Below are 23,832 nucleotides of genomic sequence, written 5' to 3'. Positions count from 1 at the left end.
AATATCACCGTGTAGAAATAGTTGTATTAATTTTAGTTTTACATTTATTAAATTAGGAAATATTGTAGAATTTTATATACAATTATGTATATTTATTCCTCATATTCAAATATCGTAAAATTAATGCAAACAGTGAAGCATTTTTTGTATGCATAAATATTTTATATCAAAAATAAAATCATATTTTAATTTATACAATGCATCCAAATAATATAAATATTCGTATATATTTGTAATCTTGTTTGTTATCTAATAAAAATTCTGCAATTGCAATTTACAAAAAGTCGGCTGGCAAATTCAATCGCGCAATTTTTCCCTTTACTTGTTGCAGATTTCAACTTGGATTGTTTATTTTCTCCTTCCTAACCTCCTCTTATTTCATCCTTTCCTTTCGGATTACCTTACGTTGAAGTTTATCCCACGAGGCATCAAGCAGAGAGTCGCCCATCGATCGATCCAGGATCCATCGACACGATCTATTGATCTACAAACGAACGACTTATTTCACGCGTCGCGACATCGTATCATCTTAGCAGCACAAGACAGTCGTGACGACAGAGAGAACCAAAGGGATTTATCCTACAAATCGCGACTAACGGTTTAAGCGACGAAACCGCGAGTCGTTTCATCGTAGCAACAAGCCCGGTGTAACCATCAAGATTACCGGCCGCGGCGGTTGCGCCAAGTACTGTGGTACAGCTCCATCACCCGGCAACATTTCATTCTCCAGTTTTCGTCAGTCCTTCACCTCCAATGTCAACTACCTGAAACGGAGGTAAGTCGTTTAGAAGTACCGCCGTCACATCGGATCCGAACTTCAGGGCTGGCATTTAAAGTCGAGCCGATAAGAATTTCGTGATTCTTTAATTTACGGTACTCTTTGATACATTCGAAGAATTGAAATCATCCTATGCATCTTACGTAGTTTTATTGACACGCACATATATAACATTAGAAAAATTGAAAAGTGTCAGCCTGAATCTACAATTTATATAAATAATCCGAAATTTTGCGATTATATTATATTATTTTTCGCCAATTTTCTTGTATGAAAAATTTCTTAATTGCATAGATAATAAGGTTTGCAAATGAAACAAACAATTTATTCTAATTCGGTCTTCGTTGTTAACATTATATTAGATAATAAATATAAGAGATAATTTATAGATATACGAATAGCGTTTTTATATATTTTCATTTTAATATAATTTTTATGGAAATGCGCTTTTAATGTAATTACGGTTAGCATTCATATACTGTTATCGGATAAAGTGCAAGTGTAAATTTTTTTAATTAAATTCTAATATGAAAACATTTTGATCATAAACATCCGCTCCATCTCGCTCGAGAATATGTGAATATGTTAAAAGGCATATTTGATGAAAGCTTATGTATCACGTATATCGGCGAAACGGGCAGAATTTTTTTATCAGTAGCTCTTACATCGATTTTCTTATATCGTATTATTTACGCACATCAGGATACACATGATAATGATTGGATGTTAAAACGTTATGCGCCGTATCTCAATATTCCATGGGTTCTCACCGGCTCTCGTAATGTGCCCGTGATGGGAAAATGAATTTCTCTGTCCAATTAGCCGGATACGAGCGAGTTTACCTGAGTCGGTCGTTAAGCAAGCGCCGTACCAGCAACACATGTCAAAGTTATGGTGTTGAGAATTGGGATAGTCACTGAAACGCGACGCGAGGGTTTCCAACCCAACGAGTAGCGAAGTAATAATGTAAAGTGAGATGCGAAAGTTTAAAACAGAGTTTGAGAATAATATTGTGGTTTTAGGTAAACTCAAGTTCTGTTGCTTTAATACGAGAATAATCTCTATATTCTCTTGAAATTATAGCTATTTTACAATGTGTATTTTAAAAATAATTCTACGCTATTTTCTGTCTCATCTTTATTTTCTTTTCGTCGGTTATCTAATATATTTCCATTCAGAATATATATTTAAAAAAAAAGACAAATTAACTAAAATTATATAACATAAATTATAAAAAAGATCTATACCAATAAATTAATGAAAGAATTTCTAAAAGTAAGAAACATCGGTATTCTCTGAACATTCTGCGACATTTTTGCCAAGTGTTGTTAATATTAAAGAGGAGAAGGGAAATTTTATATATATCAGAAAAAATTATATTACTATTTTTGAGAACTTCTATCTTTTAAAAGTAAAGCGTTAAAAAAGTTATTATTTAACACAAGAGTATCTTGATATTGTTATAATAATTAATAAATCCAAGGTTTTTGTGTTTTCGACAAATCTGAATGTATGCATGTGGCTCGTTAAAAATACCGCTTCCAGCATTGCCCCGAATACAGCAGCCTGGACGCACGCTACGATATCAAGGCATCGCGTTAATATTGCTTTACACCTGGCAACGTTAGCATAAAGCCGCTATCCCTCTCCCCATCAGCGATATCGTGTCTTTTATCTCGCCCGCTTTTATTTACGACGAGAAATCACACGGACGCTTGGCAATGTGAGTCAATGATGACGTAAATGCGCAACGATGTGGTTTCGTGTGGTTACCTTGCATCGTTCGCGCCTCGGTGCTCGTTTTATTCCATGCGAAACAAGTCACTTATCATGGGGAAAAAGGTCCTTTTACAGATAAAAACAACGAACATGTCATCATACTTCGTGCTTCCAGCACCGTGACTGTTTAGCTGAAATAGACATCCGCGCCAAGCATGTAACACCGGCCGATTAGTGACTGCCGATCTCATCGCCGACATCATCTCCATATTCCTCAACCCATCAAATGGCTGTGATCGATGTGCACTTAGCGCAGTCAAACACGACGGTGTAAGCGTGCGGTCTTTCCGACCGATTGTCATTATCACGACGACCACCATAGCTTGTCTTCCAGGTTCTCGTCAGGGGATCTAAGCTCGGAGCTCGACGATGAGCCCAACGCGGATCCTGGGCTGGCCACCGTGGGTCGGCAGGACTCGTCTCAACCGTATCAAGCGGTGCCGGAGCGACCCTTGCAGTCCCAACCGGGCCCGATACCGCCGCCGTCTCAGCCGCCCATCCCGGGCGCGCCACCTCAGGGACCGCCGCAGCCCATCGGCGGCGATCTCAGTCTTAACCTGAGACCTGGCTCGCGAACCACCAGCGCGCCGTCCTCGCCGGCGAAAACACGGGAGAGTCTGCTCCAGCGAGTGCAGAGCTTAACCGGCGCCGCTCGCGACCAGGCAAGTTAATTTTAGCCTCTGCTTTTATTATCTAACACTTTTGCCTGACAGAAATTGGCTGCACTCAAAAAAGTGGTATTGTAACCACAGCAAATATATCAGCAAGACATTTTTTTGAGTGTGGTACAACGAGAAACGATAGTTCTATCACTCAACATTATTATAACTACAGTCAAAAAGCAGAGATATAATATTATTCTGATTGCATCAATAACATTCTAAAATATCGCGATAGCTTTCGATTTAAATGTATTGCCTTACAAACAAATATCCGAATTTTTTTTTTCTCGAAATATACTGATAAGTTAAATATACTAATATATTGCTCATGTCAGTATTTAATTATAGTCAAGATATCTTTCGCGTGTAGCTGGTCACTATATTGTACGGTTATGAAAGCAGAGTGTTACAGTGTTTGACAGTTAAAATGACGTGTAGGGTGCTTCTATTTTGGGAGCGGCGGTATCTGGCGCAACCAGAGGCCCGTCATACAGCAAAGACCGATGCTTCACTCTGTTGGTGATCGACGACCAGAACACCGACTGGAGCAAATATTTCCGGGGTCGTAGACTGCACGGCGATTATGAGATTCGCGTGGAGCAGGCGGAATTTCGCGAACTGTCCCTTACAGCTAGCGAGGCAGGCACCGTTGTGTCCATGGCTGTCTATCGTAACGGGACCAAAGTCATTCGGTAAGAGAAACAGAAAAATGCGTTTTTACATTCCAATACTTTTTAGCATTAAACGACATTGCATGATTAATATAATTTTGCATTCAGTCTACACTTTAATAAATAAATAAGTATTGAGAAATAAATTAAACATTTTAAAATTTATAAAATTAATATTGATATACACATATCTTCTTTAAATATAATGATAAATAATAATCTAAATTACGCGAAATCGAAATGAAAATTTTGTTCAAAGTATCACTATCATCGAGCAGAGAAAATGTGAATTGATATTTGTCATTAGATCCTTCAAGCCTGATTTCGTATTGATACGACAAAATCTGCGGGATGCTGGAGAAGATTATAAAAATCTCCTTCTGGGTCTGATGTACGGCGGCGTACCCAGCGTTAATAATCTTACAGCAATTTACAACTTCCAGGTAACATTTATCTTTATTATTATATTATAGTTTTTCTATTTTCACTTTTACATAAAAAAGTGCAAGGTTTTTATTCTATATTTGGAATACAGACATTATTATTTAAAGATAATGATAAAAATGATAAAAATTTAAATATATGCTCTTTATGTGCGAAAAATTCCGCACCCAATGCTATACATATCTTTTCTATTGATTTTATCATACATATCCCTTTTATACGGAATATATGATCGAACCTTTCAATAATTACTACGTGTTCTACGAAATAGGACAAACCATGGGTATTTGCACACCTGCTGGGTTTACAACGTCGTTTGGGTAAAGACAGCTTCCCCCTGATCGAACAGAGTTATTATCCTTATCATCGTGAAATGGTGAGTAAAATCAATTGATGAATATTTGTTCAACACATTATTTTTTCTTTTAAAACGCAAACAATCATCGTTAGAAAAATATTATACCCGATAAACAGAATGCATCATCAGGAAAATATCGTCTAAAATAACATATTTTAATCAAAGCATGCCTGTAAGGACAATTGTTTTCGTTTATTTTTATTCTACATGTCACATATAACACTTATAAAATTATTACATTTAAGAGAGAGAGAGAGAATTAAATTAAAACATACATACAAAATTCATCTCTCGATCTTCTTTCGATCAAAAATTTATAAAAATTTTGCATATTTTTCTGATTTTATTCTAAATTTTAATCCACTTAAAATATTTTTATTTAAAGAAAAATTGCCATTGTATACAACAATGATTGAAATCAAATGTTAAATGTGCCTACAATATAATTAAAAAATCTCTCTTTTACGTTTAAAATTATAAAATTATGAATTCAAACATTCCAAGCTTTTGATTTCATCTGACAATCGTAAATAATAATCCGTGTAAACAACAAATATATATGCAATGTCATAATCTAATTTAAATCTAAAAACGCACATAAAAAAATATTACGAAATATAATAAAATACGAGTAAAATTTTATATAACGTCTAAGATTCTACGTACAACGAAACGATAGTTGAATAATTTAAGGGGATGCGCAATATACATTAACAATATAATATATACAACTTGCTAAGACAGAATAACCGTGAAAGTAGGTCGCTTATATATATTTCAGTAACAAAACGCACATCGGCTATCAACGACCTATTCACAGTAAATACTTAAACGCTGCAAACTTATCTCACGTTAATAATAATCGAATAATTAAGAATCGATTGCACTAACATCAGTTAGACCTACCAATAATCAACTACTTTGTTTGTTATAGTAAATATCTCAAGTTAATAAAATTATAAAAATTACCTGATTTTGTTGTTAAATTACAAGTAATTTAACAAACGATAAGTCCATCAAAATCTAAAAAATCTATAAAAATTAATATATGAAGATTAATATATTATCATTAATAATCGACATACATAATTGTGTCGCTCAAGTAAAGTGTTTACAAGTTTACCAAGCTGTTCTCCGTTTGAAAAGAATCTAACATATTATTATTTTTCTTAAACAAATTTTATATTCAAAAATACTAGTATAAAAGTATCAAGTAGAGAAGAAATTTACCGTTAAATATATTATTGTTTTTAATAAATAATGCAAAAAGGAAAAAAACAAGGAACGGATTTTTTTAATCTCGTGCATCTCTCTGTGTAATAATACACCGTTGAATTTTCCATTAAGCTAGTACCATTAAACTATACCATTTTGCCTCTCAATGACTCAATTATCTTCGACGTGTTCAATTAAATTAATTAACAGGCACGCGTTTTACGACAGATTGATAGATTTAACTGTTGCCGTCGCGAGAACACGCTATCGATTAAGGTTCCCGCGACCTCTGCTGATCGCGTTGACGCTGATATTCTTTGATGCAATTTTTGTACGGGACCGAGGGTATCCAAGAGCAGCCACCGGGTACCGCCATGCACACGCCATATTTTTCTTGGCAATCCTGGGGGCCTGGTGTGCTCTCCCACAGACAGCGTTTTCCGCCGCTGGACTCTAGCACGGCTCCCTTGCGCCTCCAGTGTGTATACAGAATCTGCGATACAAAAACCAGGCCATTCTTTTCACGCTCCCTCTCGCGATTTTGTATTCTCAGTCGCATAAATTCGCGACTCTTTCGCAGAAGTCAGCTATGATCGAACGAATGCGCATTCGTGCAGCAGCCCGCCGCTCGCGCATGTATATTTTTAGGGCACTCCATTTTTGAGAAGCGTTCTCGGATGTATAAAATCGGCAGAGATTTATAGCGTAAATGATTTATTGTTTTAATCCTTACGTGAATTGAGCTTCACGGAATCAATCGGAAAAAATATTTGATATTGCACTTGATTTATAAGTCTCTCCTCAATTTAATTTATTTATTGGAAAAATACTAGTCTCCTCATCTTCAAACACGCAGATAGTAAGCAAATTTAATTATAGTCATGGAAAGGGCACTCCATTTTTGAGAAGCGTTCTCGGATGTATAAAATCGGCAGAGATTTATAGCGTAAATGATTTATTGTTTTAATCCTTACGTGAATTGAGCTTCACGGAATCAATCGGAAAAAATATTTGATATTGCACTTGATTTATAAGTCTCTCCTCAATTTAATTTTATTTATTGAAAAAATACTAGTCTCCTCATCTTCAAACACGCAGATAGTAAGCAAATTTAATTATAGTCATGGAAAATACTTCGTATTATATCATAAAAAACAAGCAAATTTCGAAAGATTATAATAACCATCATCCTTGGCAAGAAAATTTGAAAGTTAAAATTTTAAAACTTTAAATTTTAGATACGCGATTTTTTCAGTATCAAAAAATTAATATATGAAATTGATTAATTTGAAATCTCACGGATAAAATAATCCAATACTTACGTCGCACACGCATCCCTGTTGATAGAGTTGTCGTAATCCTTTGCGTTGCCTACTGGTCGTATCGGCCCATCTTATCGAGAGCCCGCAGAACGATATGAATGCTTGTCCCGAGACGATTCTTCCGTTGAGAACGTACGTTTCGCCGACTTTTAGTGTCACGCCGCACATCGAGTCCGAGGACGGAGTCCGTAAAAGGTTTTGCATCAGAGCCACGTCGGCTTTTGGGTTGGACTGCGGGTGAAAAAGAAGAAGAAAAGACGTATGATTAAACTACTGGATTACATTTCGCGATGAACGTGACGAATGTCTCCTTGCGCACGTGACGTTTCACCGGCACATAATACACACCTTGAAGACCCTGTTTATCTTGACCTTGTAAGCGATCTCGTACTCGTTCACGGGGAGCACCTTTTTCACCCTCACCACAGCGACTGTGACAAAGGAGTGTCGTTAACCGCGATTTTTACGAAAGCCGCAAAGTGAATTTCGCTGTTATTTAGTGCGTAATCATCTCATATTTTACAAAAGCTGTAGCTGACACATTAGACAGATATTGATATATAAAATATTTTTATCGCGAAGAACATTTACAATTATCGTACTTTTGTATTAGATATTCAAAATCTTTCCATTGAAATGTTATTATATCGAAAGAGTGAAACATCAATATGTTAGTTATAGATATTACATTCTACATAAAATAAGATCATAAAATTTATATATTTCATATTATATAATATTTATGATATCAAAAAAATGTTATTAACCATAAAATTATAATCGTACCGAAATCCGATTCACAAAATTTGGTTTGAGGGTGGGCCTGTGCACAGCTGCATGCTGCAACCTTCTGCACCGGTGCTAGCAGCACGGTTAGCAGCAGAAAGTGTGTCCATAGAAGTAATCGCCACATCTGATAAAAGTAAAAAATTCGAATACATTACTTATAACAAGTCAGATATCTATCGGGTACTATAGAACGATCGTATTTTTATCGCTAAACTGCTTTCTTCGCGTAAAATTTTGACAAGTGCATTCCAACATGTATCTAATATGTCGGTATCAAGGTGACACAACGTAATTTAACCACCGTGAGATAAAACGCGCGTAACGCGATGCAATAAACCGCTATGTATGCGGAAAATCCGTTTATCCGCGAAATCCGGTTACAAGCATTCAAGTTATTCAGGCAACTCGTTACTTGTCGTATATGATGAGAGACGCCTGACGCCTGACGCTTGGCAACTTGCGATTGTAAAATATATATTTACCTTGAAATAATTTCGAGAGAAGAGGAAGTGGGAGATACAATACTTTCTCCGACAAATACTATCATAAAATTGATATTGATTATTATTATTTGATTTAAATGCCACATCAATCACGTGTGGTATTTGACAGTCAAATGGTTCTCTATTCCACATTTTCAACTCACCATATGTACAATTTTCAATGTTTGATCAAATAAATGTCAGTGAAAATAACTAATAACTAATTGTATTTACATCCCCAATCGGAGATTGCGGCGTACAATAATTAAATTGCAGATTGGTCCGTAAACAATAACATATACCGTCTGCATTTCAATATAACGTTATGTAACGAATGTTACATATTGCCAAATACTCTATTAGAGTATCGATTGTTGCAATATCATCGTGGTTGGTGCTTGCTAGAATCCGATAGTCCACGGTATTTATGAAGTATATAAGAAAAGATGACATGAAGAAGAGTCTTCTTTAGTAAAGAATGGAAAACTTACTCAAGGAAGCGCGTTAATCCGACCTAGTTTATCGTCGCCAGCTGAACGTGATCTAAACATAGATGCAAAACGGTAATCAAAGCGATCTAGAAACACTTTACGCGGCCAAAAATGTCTCATTGATGCGTTCTACCGTCATAATAAAAATAAACATCAATCTAGATTATGAACGATTCGTATCAAATATTAATTTGATTAACCTTTTCAGATATCTACGTTATATTTATTACTATCAACACATTTTCTGACGAAATGTTAATTCAAGTAAGCTACATTGATTTGTTTTAATAAATTGGCGATTTATAATCAAGAAGTAAAATATTCGTAATATTCTATATAATAAAGGAGAAAAATTTCAATATAATGTATAAAGAATGTATGAAAAATATCTCCTTCTGTTTTTCACATTTCTCTTGTTATGAAAAATTCTTAGAGAGGAACGATTCTCCGATAGAATAACGCACCGTGACGATGAAAATACTTGTCAATCTGACAGATATAAAGGAAGCATATATATTAAAACTTTATGCGAAATTTATGCAACACGGTGATCGGACTTTCGATAGACGTAATGATATTCCAATACTGCCTTCTGATAATTCTTGATTCTGAGATTCACCATGAATATTGAAATACGCGAGAGAATCGGTTGGATATCGCTTTATCGCTGATACGTTATATTCCTAGCTTCGCGAGTTACGTTTATGATATCCCAAGTTTTTTGCGCCTACCGGATTTGCATGGAATCTTTGTGTCCGCTCGTCTTTCTTCGAACAATTCTCCGTGAAATCCGCCGCGATATATCGTAAAGAGACAAGGCTGTACTTATTGTTACGATAGACGTAACAATCGGTAATAATACCGGTATATCCCGACGATCATAATGATAATTTCGTTCGCCCATGCTATTAAGATTATTAGGAATAATTACTACATACAATATATGCGAACTTTAATTCTGTACATAAAAAGATATACAATAAAAATAAATCTATAATGTATAAAATAAAAATAATATTAATATACAAAAATAATATTTACTCTTATTATATAATAGACAAACTTAATAGACAAATGGATATGTTTTCACATTGAAACAAATTTGTCTCATTTTGTCGAATATATATAATCGAGAGAAAATGCATGATTTTATATACTTTGTATACAATGCACACGGATCGCGTAATATCATAGGTTTCATTCTCGGTAATCATCACTTGACGTACGCTTATGCGAATTTATTTCCTCGACTCGTTTTCGATTACAAGCAGTAAGGTACCAAAGTGGCTTGCCCGCAGGAAAATTTATCGACCGCTTTAAAAAGCGAGGTCATAGCACAGGAAGGTTTATTGATCGCGTTCAAATCCAATCATTTTTAGCAAAGAAGAATAAGTTACAAAAAGAAATAAAATTGGTGAGATAATTGTGCAAAAAAAAAGTAAAAAAAAAATAAAAATTGCCAAAATCAAATGTTGAATCAAGCGAAATATTGTATCATTAAACTGTGCTCAGATAATCGAGATTTCACGATGCGTTGACAAAAGGATTTATATGGGCAACGTTTGTCGCGTCCACACCCAGATGAACGTTCTCGCGAGACATTCGCCGAATGCGCTTCATGCATCATCATGCAAAACGGATTGATTAAGGGGCTGATGTCACACAGGCAGTCGAGACGCCTGCCGTATACGTATATACTCTCGCATTACTTTTATTTCCGTCTGCGACAATAAATACCATGGTGCGTATACGTCTGCCGGTGTTCCACGCCTTGTGACGCATCGTGATGACGATGACACGGTGCCGCGAGATTCGTCACACGATTCAGGATTCTCCTCGCGACCCCGTAAACCGAAGCCGCGACGCTGGTGGCGGTGAACATCGTAATCGTACGCGTGATTACACGGCTATGCGTTTGCGTTTATCCGCGGCTAAAATCCTATGGCAAATGGATGCTGAGCGCGGCGCCTTTTCTCTTCACGGTTATAGAATTCACGGGGAATTGGATGTTAACATATAAATCGGAGAAAGAGAGTTCTCCAATAGTTAATTGATTTCTGCTCAATATTGGGATTGTACTATTTAGAAAATTATAATTTGATTAAAGAACAAATATATATCTCTATTTGTTTATAAATTGTTAAATATGAATCTAATCGGGAACAAAAAATAATTTTGTACAATCCCATAATTTACACAAACCATTTAAATCAATCTTCATAATTAAACAAATTTCATATTATGTATTTCATTGTAAATAAGACAATAATTATTGCTTTTCGATTATATATTGGGTTGAAGTGTATATAATGTTGGAAGCTGAGACAGATTATACAATGTAATTTATGATCCATAATTCCTGCCTGCTGCAAAAACTCTTCAGACTATAAATAAGCAAACGAGCTGCACCAATTAATTTTAAACTTTGATTAAAGCGAAAGATTGTTAAATGTAAACGAGAGTGTGTCGAGCTGTGTATACATCTCATATTTATGGTAATCTAAGTGTATCTACATACGAAAGAAATTATGAATTAGTATAAACTTTTAACACACATCGGATTTTAGGATTTCAAACAAAGTACTTTTCGATAGTTTTCGTTTTTTATTATAATGACTCATGAAAAGCATTAATTTATGTTGCTGATTCATTGATTAAAATAAACAACGTGAAAAGATATATTTGTTCAATAAAATCTTTTTCCTGAACAAAAAACAGCTTCTTAAGCAGTGCATTGTCATAAAAAAAAATAACTCACTCAAAACTGCTCTTTTATTTGCCAATTTAGCCTTATTCAAGACTAACATCTTATTGTTGCATCAGTGTCGCATCGAATATACATAGGTATGTCTAGATTCAGCACCTTGCAACATTGCACCTTGGACCTTTCTTCAGCAGAAATTTGTAACGCGATACGTATATTCGCGCGCCGTAAGCGATATACGTAAACTATAAAATCAATCGCAACGTAAATATTTTGCAAATTATTTCTCCAGTAGCTTCTTTTATATATCCTGCGTTTTATTAAGTCGTTTAATTTCTGAGAAAAAAAATGAATTTGGAAGATTTATTTTATCTCGAAAAATGTTCTATAAACATAGAAAAAATTATTTACAGTTGATATTTATTGCTGTTTAGAATTAGTATGAAAAAATTCGCATACGAAATCTTCGATTTCAACCGATGCATGGTGAAACCGCTAATTAACAGGGATATATTTGTCCAGACAGGATCTATAGAAGTAACGAAACCTGTTCAATTAACATTTTCCTTCTAAAAAAAAAAAATATGGCAAAGACACACGATGACAAATGTGTTCTTTCACAACGCGAGAGTGATATTTATCATCATGCGATCCCGAAATTATAGTCGCTAAACTCATGATTAAGTAAAACACGTTTGTTACTCCTTTCAACAGGGCAACAGTATGTATTCCACAGCAGCCTTTCTCGCGCGACTCTTCGTGTAAACATAATTATAGATCACGATTTTATTAAAATAAAATTACATCCTTTGTCCGCTCCATCCGACTCAGCGACGATGATTTACGCGTGTTTTGGCAGAAATCGTAAACGCGAGAGTAACGACGTCGCGATAATATCGAAATATTTACGATCGGGTGATCGCCGAGGCGATTTCATTATTAAGAAATCACGAGAGACGGCTTTAATGCTGATTGCGCGCGCGCACTAAAATCATCAGACACGCATGATTTTTATTACTTGTTCGAATTATGGGGAACCATCCCCCCGCGAGTAGTACATAAAATTGCGTGGCGAGACGTCTTTCGGCATCGTTCTCTCGTTCGCGTGTATAAATTCCCGCACGTTTCGTCGAGATTTATGGACAATCTTGAACCAGGTTCGTCGTTGAGTCAAACGTCGAGCGTGGAATTCAGTCGCTGAATGGATCGCCGAAGGAATTTAACCGGGCACGTTTGTGGAATTAAACATACGGATGAAAATATTCCACTTTTCTACGGTAGCCGTGCGTTTACGGCATTGGATCGTGCGCGAACAATGTGCGATCGTTTCTTTCTTGATCTCGTCCCTCTCGCTTTTCGAGGCGCCGTCCATGACGGCCACGGCTCGCCATTGTGACATGCTCCACGGAGCAGACACGGGTCGACCCGTCGACCGGTAATCCCATCAAATCGAAAAGAATAGCGCCCTTCACCGCCGAAAGTTACGAGCCTCATTGTCGACTCGTGGGCGGGCCCTCGATTAAATTCGCTTGCTCTGTAAACCTAAATTACTACACCGTCGCGCTCGTCGACGCGGTTTGCATTTACATGATGTACTTTGCGCGCGCCCAGAGTTTTTCTTTTTATTTTCAAATGTTTCAACTCGGATGAGCCTGACTCGTAATAAACGTCTGGGATTGTAGTTGTCGTAATTACAAGATGAGAAGATTGTTTTCGCAGACATCATTGTAATTCGTATTGTACTATACACATGTACTTAATTAAATTACGAACAATTCTAAGTCTTACAAATATAAAATGTTTCAAAAGGTTGGCTTTTAATTTTAATTGCACATTTGTTGATTAATTTAATATTATTTTTTAAATTGATATTTATTTGTAGATAATTAAGAATAAAAAGCCAATAATTTTCAGAATGCAATTAAACAATAAAAAATTGTAAGATTTATTTAAATTCACGCAAATCTCAATTTTTCAAAAATTTATTTAGAAGCTTAATTATTTATTTATGAACAAAGCATGTAATATTAAATATTAAAAAATTGCATATTTTAATCTTTTATTATTTTTGTGCTTAATTATGCTAACGATCAGGTTGTCATTCTGATATGTAAATCTGAAACATGCGGGATCGATGAAAGATTGGAAAGATAAGAAATATTTAACATACTTTTTACGGAGAATATCAATGTTTTTGAGAACCGCGTCTCAAACACGATCTCGTATTTTGCGGGAAACTATTCTGCGATGGCGATCACAGCATCAAAGTGTCATATACTTTATTCGACAGACCTTTCTCGGCCAGTACGCATTTACATACTCATTAATTCCCGCACTCTTGTATCGTATTAACGTGCCTCCGTACTCGCCGCAGTTAAATCTTTCAGTGAATTAGCGGCCGACCGCGTCAATCGGCCCGACATCGATTATTCCTTTCGGCGCATCGTCGCCGGTGCCGGTTTTCATTACTGATCGCGCGAGCGCGTATTTATTTATATGCATGAATATCGACCTGACCAACTTTCGAACTTTCAGCGGCGTGTCGTAAGCAGCCTCCCTGAATCGGCCGAAATAAACCCGTTGTTCGAATGGTCAAGAATATCTCATGTCGGACTTGCGGCGTAGATTATAAATGAGATGTGTAATAGGATTTTAATAATCGTATCCAATAATCAATTTGAGATAGTAGGGCTTAATTCGATCCACGTTATAACGAGAAATACGTTATAATTGAGAAAGAGACTGAAAAGTGGGGGGAATTTGTTCGTTGAAGTTATAGATATACTAAATATAATAAAAAAAAAAAAAAATCTTGAATATCACAGAATGATATAGTAGATGTAATTAAAGCGTGCGACTTTTCTCTTTCTCTCTCTCTATCTACTAATATTAATATCTATTACTATTAATAATTATAATATTGTTATACGTTATGTTAATATTGGCGTTGCTTGATCACATTGAATTATTCATGCATGTGATTAGTGCCAAAGTGCAGTCCGCGTCGCGATATCCGCTCGACAGAGATTCATGAAACACAATAATCCCATCGTGCATCTAACGAGAGCACGCGAATCATTGCAATTATGTTGTTGGTAATTATCATCCTGCAGACTAAATACCGGACAGAGGCTCTCAAGTGTAATCTTTGTCTATGTTGCTGTATTGCCATTCACACGAGCCATTGCTATATAATTAATCCAAGTGCCAGTATCGTTGCACATGGCCCGCATGGTTCTCGAAGACATTTCTTTGAATACGTATATAATGATAATGTATATAAATATAAACAGATGTAAAATCTTTTTCGCAGCAATTTTAAGATTTCTTATCATCATCAATCTTCCCTGCTTTTAATTAAAAATTTTAATAGTCTCCCCTAGATACCAGATATTATTGCTTTTAATATCTAATAAAATTTATAAAAGTAAGAAATTGGAGTTGTTTTAACAAAAAGGTCATTTTTATTAAAACTAATATATCAAAAATGAACCTCGATTATGAAGAATAGAAACTGATGAAAAAGGCGATAATTCGACGACAAGATAAATCAATCGATATAGAACCTTCTGTATCAGTATCAGTGATATCATATTTCTTGAATGAAACCGCAAAAGACATGAAACTGCACTAGACAACGCGCCGCACTAGACCTCAGACTTGAACGATCATTGTGAAATTGTAACTATATGACATCAGACGATAAGGCGTGCAAGTCTGCGAATTGTGAGAGTGGTGCCGCATTACGTAACAGAAAATACATTGAATGTGGCTACAGACAGGCAAGAATATAGACTCCAAGATGTTATCGTTATCGCGTTTTGCTGTCAGTAATTGTTTGAGATAATTTGTATTTCACGACACAGATAACCAATTTTTCAAAATCTTTCTATTTGATAATTTAGTCACGATCACATCCGAAATAAATCCGAATTAAATCAACAAATTTGTATGTAAAAGCATTGAGCAGTTTTTATAAATTATAGTTTTTATGAATTTAAAATCTCCATTAAACGCTCATTAAAAGACGCAGGATAATTTTTATAGTAATTGAAATTATATATTGAAATATGTTTAATACGATTGAATATATTAAAATATATTTATAAAGTAATTAAATGTGTCACGTTTTCATTGTTTTTTAATTTTTATAAATGCTATGACAAAAATTTGAGGTTTACTATAAATTTAATGAAATACTTAAAACGCGTTAAAATTTTGATATTTTGGGAACATATGCGATTCTGTTCGATATGTCTTACAGATATACGATAAGAAGGTATCGACGCCAATGTATGCAGATGCGTATTAATTATGCGTTTGATCAATCAGATGTATTGAGTACCTGCATCATCGCGACCACGACGTGACATTATAAGTGATGGTTAGTGTTATATTCAGGAAATTAATTAGAGTACTAAAATATATATGATATAAAACGAGGATACGAGTATATATTCGTTTTCCCTTAAGCAGATAACGTCGCAAAAAATGTGTACGCGTCTGGAATGTAAATTTAATAACTATATATCTGTCTTATAAATCATTGCAGAATGTGTCATTACGATATAAATATACATAAAATTAATATAATCGATTGATCGTAGAAGCAGCTTTATCAAGTTTGAGAGAAAATACATCCAACTTAAGATTGTCTTCATTGAATAAGTGGACGGCGTATAAAGTGGCGGAAAAGTATCTTTTACTCTTTAATGGACCATCGCGTATCCAGACTCATCACAGTAATGCCACGCGAGTTGAATGTAGTTGAGTGCAACCCGATACATTCGCTTATACAGTTTATAGTCCATTACAGCTGGGGATTAATCAGGAGAGGTTCGCGGTAGCGTTAATTAAAATCACTCGCGCTCAGATAACGGATCGGATAATCCGAAATTAAAACAGACGTCATCACACGTGAATTAACATTACTCATCCTTTAATATTTTATATCAACTATTATTTTAGATAAATAGATAAATATGTAAAAAGATAGAAAAAGAGACACACATATTCGAAACACACACACATATAATTTAATAGATTTAACAAAGTAATCATAACAAAGAAAGTAATGATTTCTTTTAATTGCGAAAGATCATAATTAATTCAAAAGATAGACAAAATATAAACATGTAAAAATATTATATGAACATCCAACAAATATTTGTGAAATGCTACCTTGTTTCGCGCAACACCATTCGAAACGCACTGGCGATCAGACACTCGGATAACGCTTTAGATACGCGAGAACTTTTCTTCGAGACCTACTTACGACACCGTATGGGGAACCGCATACTTTCATTTGTCATTTAACGTCGAGACACTAACCTCGAGAAATGCCCAGGACGAAATAACACGCACGGTGCGACGTGCTCGTAAATTTTCGCGCGACGAACGCACTACGCAGGTGGAAGTTCCTAAGACGCGCGTCAAAGCAAGACTGCCCCAGTTCCAACGTATTACCGCTATTATATTCCACGGCCGGCCAGCATCCGTACATGCGTGCACGCGTGAACAGAGCCTCTGAGCTCATATGCCATTTGCGTGCAGCGTGATGCCGGTGCATTCGCGATTCCCGGCACGACGCGTGTGCTCCGAAAAAGGAACAGGAAGACCGGCTGACCGGAGCGAGCCGTAGACGCAAGAGGCATCTCGGTTCTCGATTAATCATGTGACTTTCGGACGTTGCGTCATGTATCCCGTCCGTTATGGTCGGGAAATGAATCGTGAGGGAACGACCGCGTTTTTTTTTTCTCTCAGAAAGTGGAGGCTTGCCGAAAAATCGATCTCATCGTGACGGAACACGTGATTATTACGAGGACTTAAATAATCGATCTCGTATTTTGATGAGAGATGATCGATGGTCAGCCATAATTATTATAAAATATCTCATGCGATTTAATTGTATTGGAATGATCGATACGTGATAAAATATACGATATTTCTGAGAATTAATAACTCGATGTATCCTCGTATATCAATAAAAAAAAATGTAAATGGACGAAGCCGATAATTCATCGCCTGATGAATTCGGTAGTGCAGTCGTGTAATGTACTCCGGATGCGTTGAAGTGCATCAGATAAGCAAATGATTACCTCGCATTTCACCGGTCGAAGCGGGTCAGTTAGCGCTCGAACGATCAGTCAACAATCATGCTATGAAAAAAATATACGAGTAGGTGTATTTACACAAAAACACAAAATAGAAATAAAATTTATTAAGGAAGATCTAACTTAAGAAAATGTAATCCTCATGAAAAACAAATTAACTTCCGAGAATAAAATAAATCTTTAACGGAAACGGATACAAATCTGCAAATTAGCTTTACTCTTCCGTATGTATACTGTATAACTGAGTTTTTCAGTATATTTGTGGAGAAGTATATACAACTCAAATTATAAATAAATAATGTCCTGGAATTACCATACTTGTTTAATTGCTATACAGCTAAAAGCTTTGTTTTTTAATTAATTATAGGTTAATTTTACTATAGGATTTAAATTGGATTGCTAATTTAAAGATAAAGATTAAAAAAGATTATAAAACAGGACAAGTCATAAGCTTCAACCGAATGGAAAAAAGTATACTATTCGCGTTACAATTATACGTTATAACATTAGATTATAGTTTGGTGTTTTAAATATCTAATTCTCTCTTGAATATATATATCAAATAAGTTATTAAGACAATGTACTAATAAAATTACTGTTTCTTTGCAATTACATTTATCTTCTTTCGAGACGGATCTGTGCGAAACAAGTCGCAAATGCAGACGCGCACTGTGTGGATGGCTCGATTAATCATAAATTTGGACATTGCGTCATGCAATTCATCGTCATGCTCGGAAGCGCATCAGATAAACCCGCGGTTACGTTACGTGTTGCATGCATTGCGTGTGTGTGAGATTGGGTTGGCAAGTTAAACCGACGAGGAATGTGACACCATCACTAGTAACACACACATTTATATATGTTAGAATAATATATATATATCAAAACAAAAAAAAAAAAAAAAAGATTTTGAATCTATATAAAAAAATAATAATACAATTTTGATATCTTGGAAAAAGAAGTGTAATATTCACGACACGATTTAAAATAGCCGGAAGCTGTATATATATATACAATAATACATTTTGTTTCAATTAAAAATAAAATATGATTATAATTAATACTGTGTTAAATCAATGTTACATAAAAAATTTTAAGATAAATCGATATATTGTGAGATTAATTATTTATTACTCGTACACATTAAAAATTCGCGTTGAAATTTATGTCAAAATACACATTGAAACACATATTCAAATAAGGAAATTAATTCCAATAATCGTGTTGATCTGTTTATCCGCGAATATACTTCAATATTTGCGATATGAATCATCGTGCTGTTATGCAAATACCGATAAACATGCAAATTATACGCGGTGGTTATTAATGTTTTTATTAAGATATACCGCGCTATATCTTCGTAATACGTCAATCTTCGTTCTATACTACATTGGCTAAAGTGAAAGTGCAATATAAATTGGCGTGAACTTAACACATATAACGCAGATACTCTCGGTCAACCTTAAACTTGGCAATAACATTCTACGAGATACATCTATGCGTACAAAAAAACTTGCTAATCTTCGTACGTTATTGTAAAAATGTGTTTATGTAAATCGGCTTTTTTACCATACGTACATTCAAAATTTCATTGCATCTCCTCGTGCAGTAGTTGCAGACCGATCTATGTCAGACGTGGGCGGTCGCATCGTTTCGCTGGTCGATTTATGTTTAATGTCAACAAAATTTATTTTTATCGACGACTTCATATCGTTTTCGCTCGCAGTAGCAAGTATCTAAGGTCCGCTTATGCGGCTTCGCGGAAATTATCTCGCTTTGGATATCGATCACTTACGAAGAAAATCGTGCCGCATTTTAACGATAAGTGAGAAGAAAATAGGAGTCCTATTCAGCACTTAATACATTATCGTATCTGAAATTTTTATCGCTTTGAAATATTTTTATGATTAATCATCGTTTACAAATAAAAAGTTGAATTACTGAACACGAATGTATAAAGAAATGTATGTACGATGATTCACACAGAATGAAACCTTGAGATAATATCTGTACCTCAAACATATTTAATTAGATAAATTTTCGCGCGTTATTAAGTACTAGTAAGTCTCAAACATATTATTATAAATCCAAATTGACATTTTTACATCATTGATTGTTAAAACTGGTTCACAGTCGAAACATATCTTCTTCAATTTTATATTCATAAATATATATAATAATTATATATATCGGGCAAAAATTTTTATTATTAAGATTTTTCTAAAATTTGGTATTTATATGCATCATTATAAATCAGGAAAAATCGACTTATGATCTCATTTCAAGCTATTCTATGTGAGTTTTCGTGTAGAATTTGAGTAGAGAGACAATAGACACTAATCGGATTGCGGTCGACTACTATCTGTCCTAATTGCTAATGAGAACAGTGCTTGAATACTTTTAAAGTTGCCCGCGTTACACAAGGAATACGCAAAAAGCATCTATTCTGGGACGTTAATCACTTTCATGCATTTATGCGCATTCGTTTAGCGGGGGAATAATTAAACGCGTCCGCATCAACAAATTACATGAAATTGTAATTTTCACCCGTGCGAGGTCACGCAACCGCAACCTGTGTGTGAGTTTATTCTTTCTCGGCATTTAAATTGTGGTCAGCCACCAAGAAGGAGTTGGCTGCTACAACTGCATCGGATGCTCGGAGGAATTTGCCATCCTCCTCTCATTCCGAGAATGTCGGCATTCTTGTGAAGTAAATCTGGAGCGTCTCGCGATTTGATAAGACAGATACAAAGTCGACGCCGAAAGAGATGCTAATCGTATCACGAAACCATCAAGATATTAAAGTTTCGCTTTTCTAAAATATTTTAATAATTTTATCTTCAAAATTAGTATTTTAAAATTTAACAAAATATGAAAAAATACATTAAAAAATTATTTAGAACAGAAACTGGCAGCATATTAATACTTTTATTAGATAAAATTGATATTTTATATTAATCTTGATTTCGATAGAAAGTATTAAAAAAACGTATATTGATATTTTACTTTCATGCAGTGAACAATTTATGCAAATGTAATGTAAATCCTACCATCAAGAAATTTGGTATCTCGATACAACGTGTTGACACGCCAGAATTTCCCAGTGAAATTCGAATATCGTAAAATACGCGCGGAAATATATAAAGCAGTTGACAGCACTAGAATAGACGGCTAGATATTTTTCACTGGCACTAAGAAAAAGAGAAATAAGAAGCTTACTCGAAACACAACAGCCAAGTTTCGAGTCACGAAGAGAGTATCGAAGAATCTATTTATATCGTCAAGAAGAGAAAATAGAGCGGTCATCTGTCCTATTGGTGTCTTGTGGAATGTAACGGTAGATTAACAACCCCCTCTCTCATTATATATGTCCTATATTTTAGAAACTTGGTTAAGATCAAAGCAATCGAGCCGACAATATCATTTAGCACATAAATGTTGTTTAAAATTCTGTTTTCATTCTTTTAACAATACTCTAGATAAGAACAATGTTGTAAATACAAAAATTTATTAAAAAATTTAATTAAAGATGTGAATCGGCATTCACTAGAAATAAACGTCCCCTTTTAGTATGTCGGTTAGGGCCAAAGAGCGATGTGTGTGAAGTAACTGCGCGAAGGACTCCCAGATGGGTTCTTCTTCATTCAAATGATGCTAAAGTCGTGATGGGGCATAAATCACAACGTCACCGCGGATTGATCAATGGTCGCTTCTAAAACCGGCGATAAGATCCCACACATCGGCAATTCATAAATCGCGCGAATCAGCATCGTGCATCATTTCTAATATAATTTTACAGCCCCGCTTCGCGGAAATAGTGCGAGTATGACCGACAACGGAGCGAACGACGAGATTCAATGAGCGATGACGGTTCCGTGTCGTATAATTGATATTGATACCTCGATCGAACGCCGTATCGGGATAAGTTTCATCGAGCATTTTTCGAAACAGAGCTATCAGCCACCCACTGAGACTCCATAAATCCGTGGCAATAGCAGATGAGATCATTCTCGGGCGCACGACGCGCCATGCATTCTGCGTTGCGACCGTTTCTAAGTACGAGAACGAGTGGGCGATGGAAAGCAATCCAAAACACCATTGACGCACGTATACTATTTGCGTGACTGATTTCACCAAGGAAACCTAAACACACAATAATTTCGAGCCCGATTTCGTCCGTATATATTCTCGAATTTCAGCTTTTAGCTCACATCAGTGTAACGCTCGGCGTACTTCTTCTTTCAAACGCGTACTTCTTTCTCAGATGTTAACTCTTAATTTTCAACTTTTAATATCTAACTCTCAAACTTTAATACTTTAAACTGCAAGTTTCGATATTGAAGTTTCAACTTTCAATATTCTCAATTTTCTTAAACTCTCAACAATCAATTTCGAGTCTCAACTTTCTCGATTCTCAGCTGGATACTGGTCGTATCACATGCTTTCTATTACGCATAGTAAAAGTCTTCATATCGCCGCGAAGAGGAGAGGAAGTAACGAGATATCGCGCGATTAACGAATGGCTCCAATTAGCAAAACGCTTTCCCATCCTAGAAATTTTCCTCTTCTCGGAAGCGACGTTGCGAAAGTGTTTTATGCGCGCTTATCGCGATTCTCGTTCTTCGGTGAATGAGATTGTTGGCCGCTGAGTCATGCGTAGTAAAGCTACGCATTAGTTAGGTCACGAAAGAACGCGGCAGACGTCGTTGCTGGCTTTCAAGAACCGCCGACGCGCGGTATCATTTGACACGCGTCGCAAAAAGACACCCTAAAATCGCAAGAAACGAGCGAAGGTCTTCCGCGTACTCGAAATTATCATACAGAATAGTGGCTCGTTCTGTGTACATAACGAGATAATGTACGTACGGTTGTAAATTCTCCTTATCTTAAAAGCGTACATACGCACACTTAGATCATAAAAATTATTTTCTTTTTTTCCTAGGAAATATAATGAGGTTTTAAATAATTTAATCTATTTCTTAATTTTTAATTTTTAAAGGGGTGTAATTATAATATCATGCAATTTCTGTAGTGTAATAATATTACCAGAAATAATATAATTAAAGGCACCACAATGTTTGATTCATATTTTCTATTCTAATTTAAAACAGATGCATCTTCATAATTTTTATGTGTAGTTTAAACGTGAGTTCGCAAATCGTGCAATTGTGCGATGTCTTGGTATCTTTATGATAGAAGATTCATGATATATTTCAATTATGTCATGGCTAATAAAAGATATGGATCTTAATGCGATAATACAAGTAATTATTTGCTTTATATAACACATTATTTAATGGATTACTGTGCGTGATGATACTCCGTAACGTATGACGTACGCTATAGCATCAAAATACTACGCCCAATATCGGGCCTTGGGCATATATCCAAGTAATTATAGAAACAAAACGGGCAATCAGTAACCATACACATGTGACGCACGGTAAATGCAAATATGTGCCATTAAAAGAACGGTGTTTTATTTCATTCAGAACAAGACAAGCTAATGTCATTGCAAGTATATATGTGTATCTCAAGAGAGAGGCTTTTAAGCGCTGTTGTTGTCAAACTTCGATTTCCAATACGCCTTTGGTTACGCCTTTCTACATCATTCTTTCTATAATTATTATAAAATCAATAATTATACAGATTCTCTATACCAATCTGATAAAAGTTTTATTCGATTAATAAGCATCGATAAATGAGGAGGCTACGACATTCAAGAGATATCGGCGTAATGCAATCAATCTTCGCCTTCCGGCGAAGCTGCCGGGTAATAAGCGAGAATGCCGATTAAATTCCGCCATGAGATAACACAACCTAGTTCATGGAAAGAAGATTCCTCGCATTCGCGTGAAAGGATGAAATCATGCACGATGCAGAAGAACGAGATTTAAGAATGTCAATCAACACGGAGAGTGCATAACTAGACCAACCGTGTATATTCGCGATGATGTAACGAGAGAAAACGCGAAGAGGGACCACACCTCGGTGCGCGATGCCACGTGGTATTTCGTAAGCCAC

At 35.5% G+C, this 23,832-nt stretch overlaps 2 protein-coding genes across 7 annotated transcripts in view; one reads left to right on the top strand and one right to left on the bottom strand.

Annotated features, from left to right (window-relative positions):
* Positions 1 to 23,832, top strand: part of LOC115236795 (synapsin) — a 54,664-nt gene that overhangs the window by 7,520 nt on the left and 23,312 nt on the right. The window contains exons 2-6 of the mRNA XM_029809486.1: positions 606 to 775; positions 2,892 to 3,219; positions 3,658 to 3,911; positions 4,198 to 4,333; positions 4,606 to 4,710. Coding sequence (XP_029665346.1) covers positions 606 to 775; positions 2,892 to 3,219; positions 3,658 to 3,911; positions 4,198 to 4,333; positions 4,606 to 4,710 — 993 coding nt within the window. The remainder of the gene's footprint in view (positions 1 to 605; positions 776 to 2,891; positions 3,220 to 3,657; positions 3,912 to 4,197; positions 4,334 to 4,605; positions 4,711 to 23,832) is intronic.
* LOC115236749 (metalloproteinase inhibitor 4) overlaps positions 4,384 to 23,832 on the bottom strand; it is a 34,773-nt gene continuing 15,324 nt past the window's right edge. Inside the window, exons 1-6 of one of the 6 annotated variants that reach the window (XM_029809408.1) lie at positions 17,027 to 17,229; positions 8,992 to 9,043; positions 8,016 to 8,142; positions 7,578 to 7,660; positions 7,230 to 7,460; positions 4,384 to 6,400 (exon numbers count right to left, since the gene is read on the bottom strand). In XM_029809408.1, the coding sequence (XP_029665268.1) occupies positions 6,179 to 6,400; positions 7,230 to 7,460; positions 7,578 to 7,660; positions 8,016 to 8,142 (663 nt within the window). In that variant the 5' untranslated portion in view covers positions 8,992 to 9,043; positions 17,027 to 17,229 and the 3' untranslated portion in view covers positions 4,384 to 6,178. Of the gene's footprint in view, positions 6,401 to 7,229; positions 7,461 to 7,577; positions 7,661 to 8,015; positions 8,143 to 8,991; positions 9,044 to 16,876; positions 17,007 to 17,026; positions 17,230 to 23,832 lie in introns of those variants that run through there. The other 5 variants (XM_029809410.1, XM_029809411.1, XM_029809406.1 and 2 more) reach the window with 5 other exon arrangements.

This window comes from Formica exsecta, unplaced genomic scaffold (genome assembly GCF_003651465.1).
Source record: "Formica exsecta isolate Colony F162 unplaced genomic scaffold, ASM365146v1 scaffold26, whole genome shotgun sequence".
Lineage (NCBI taxonomy): Eukaryota > Metazoa > Arthropoda > Insecta > Hymenoptera > Formicidae > Formica > Formica exsecta.
This window is presented reverse-complemented; position numbering and strand designations above follow the sequence as displayed.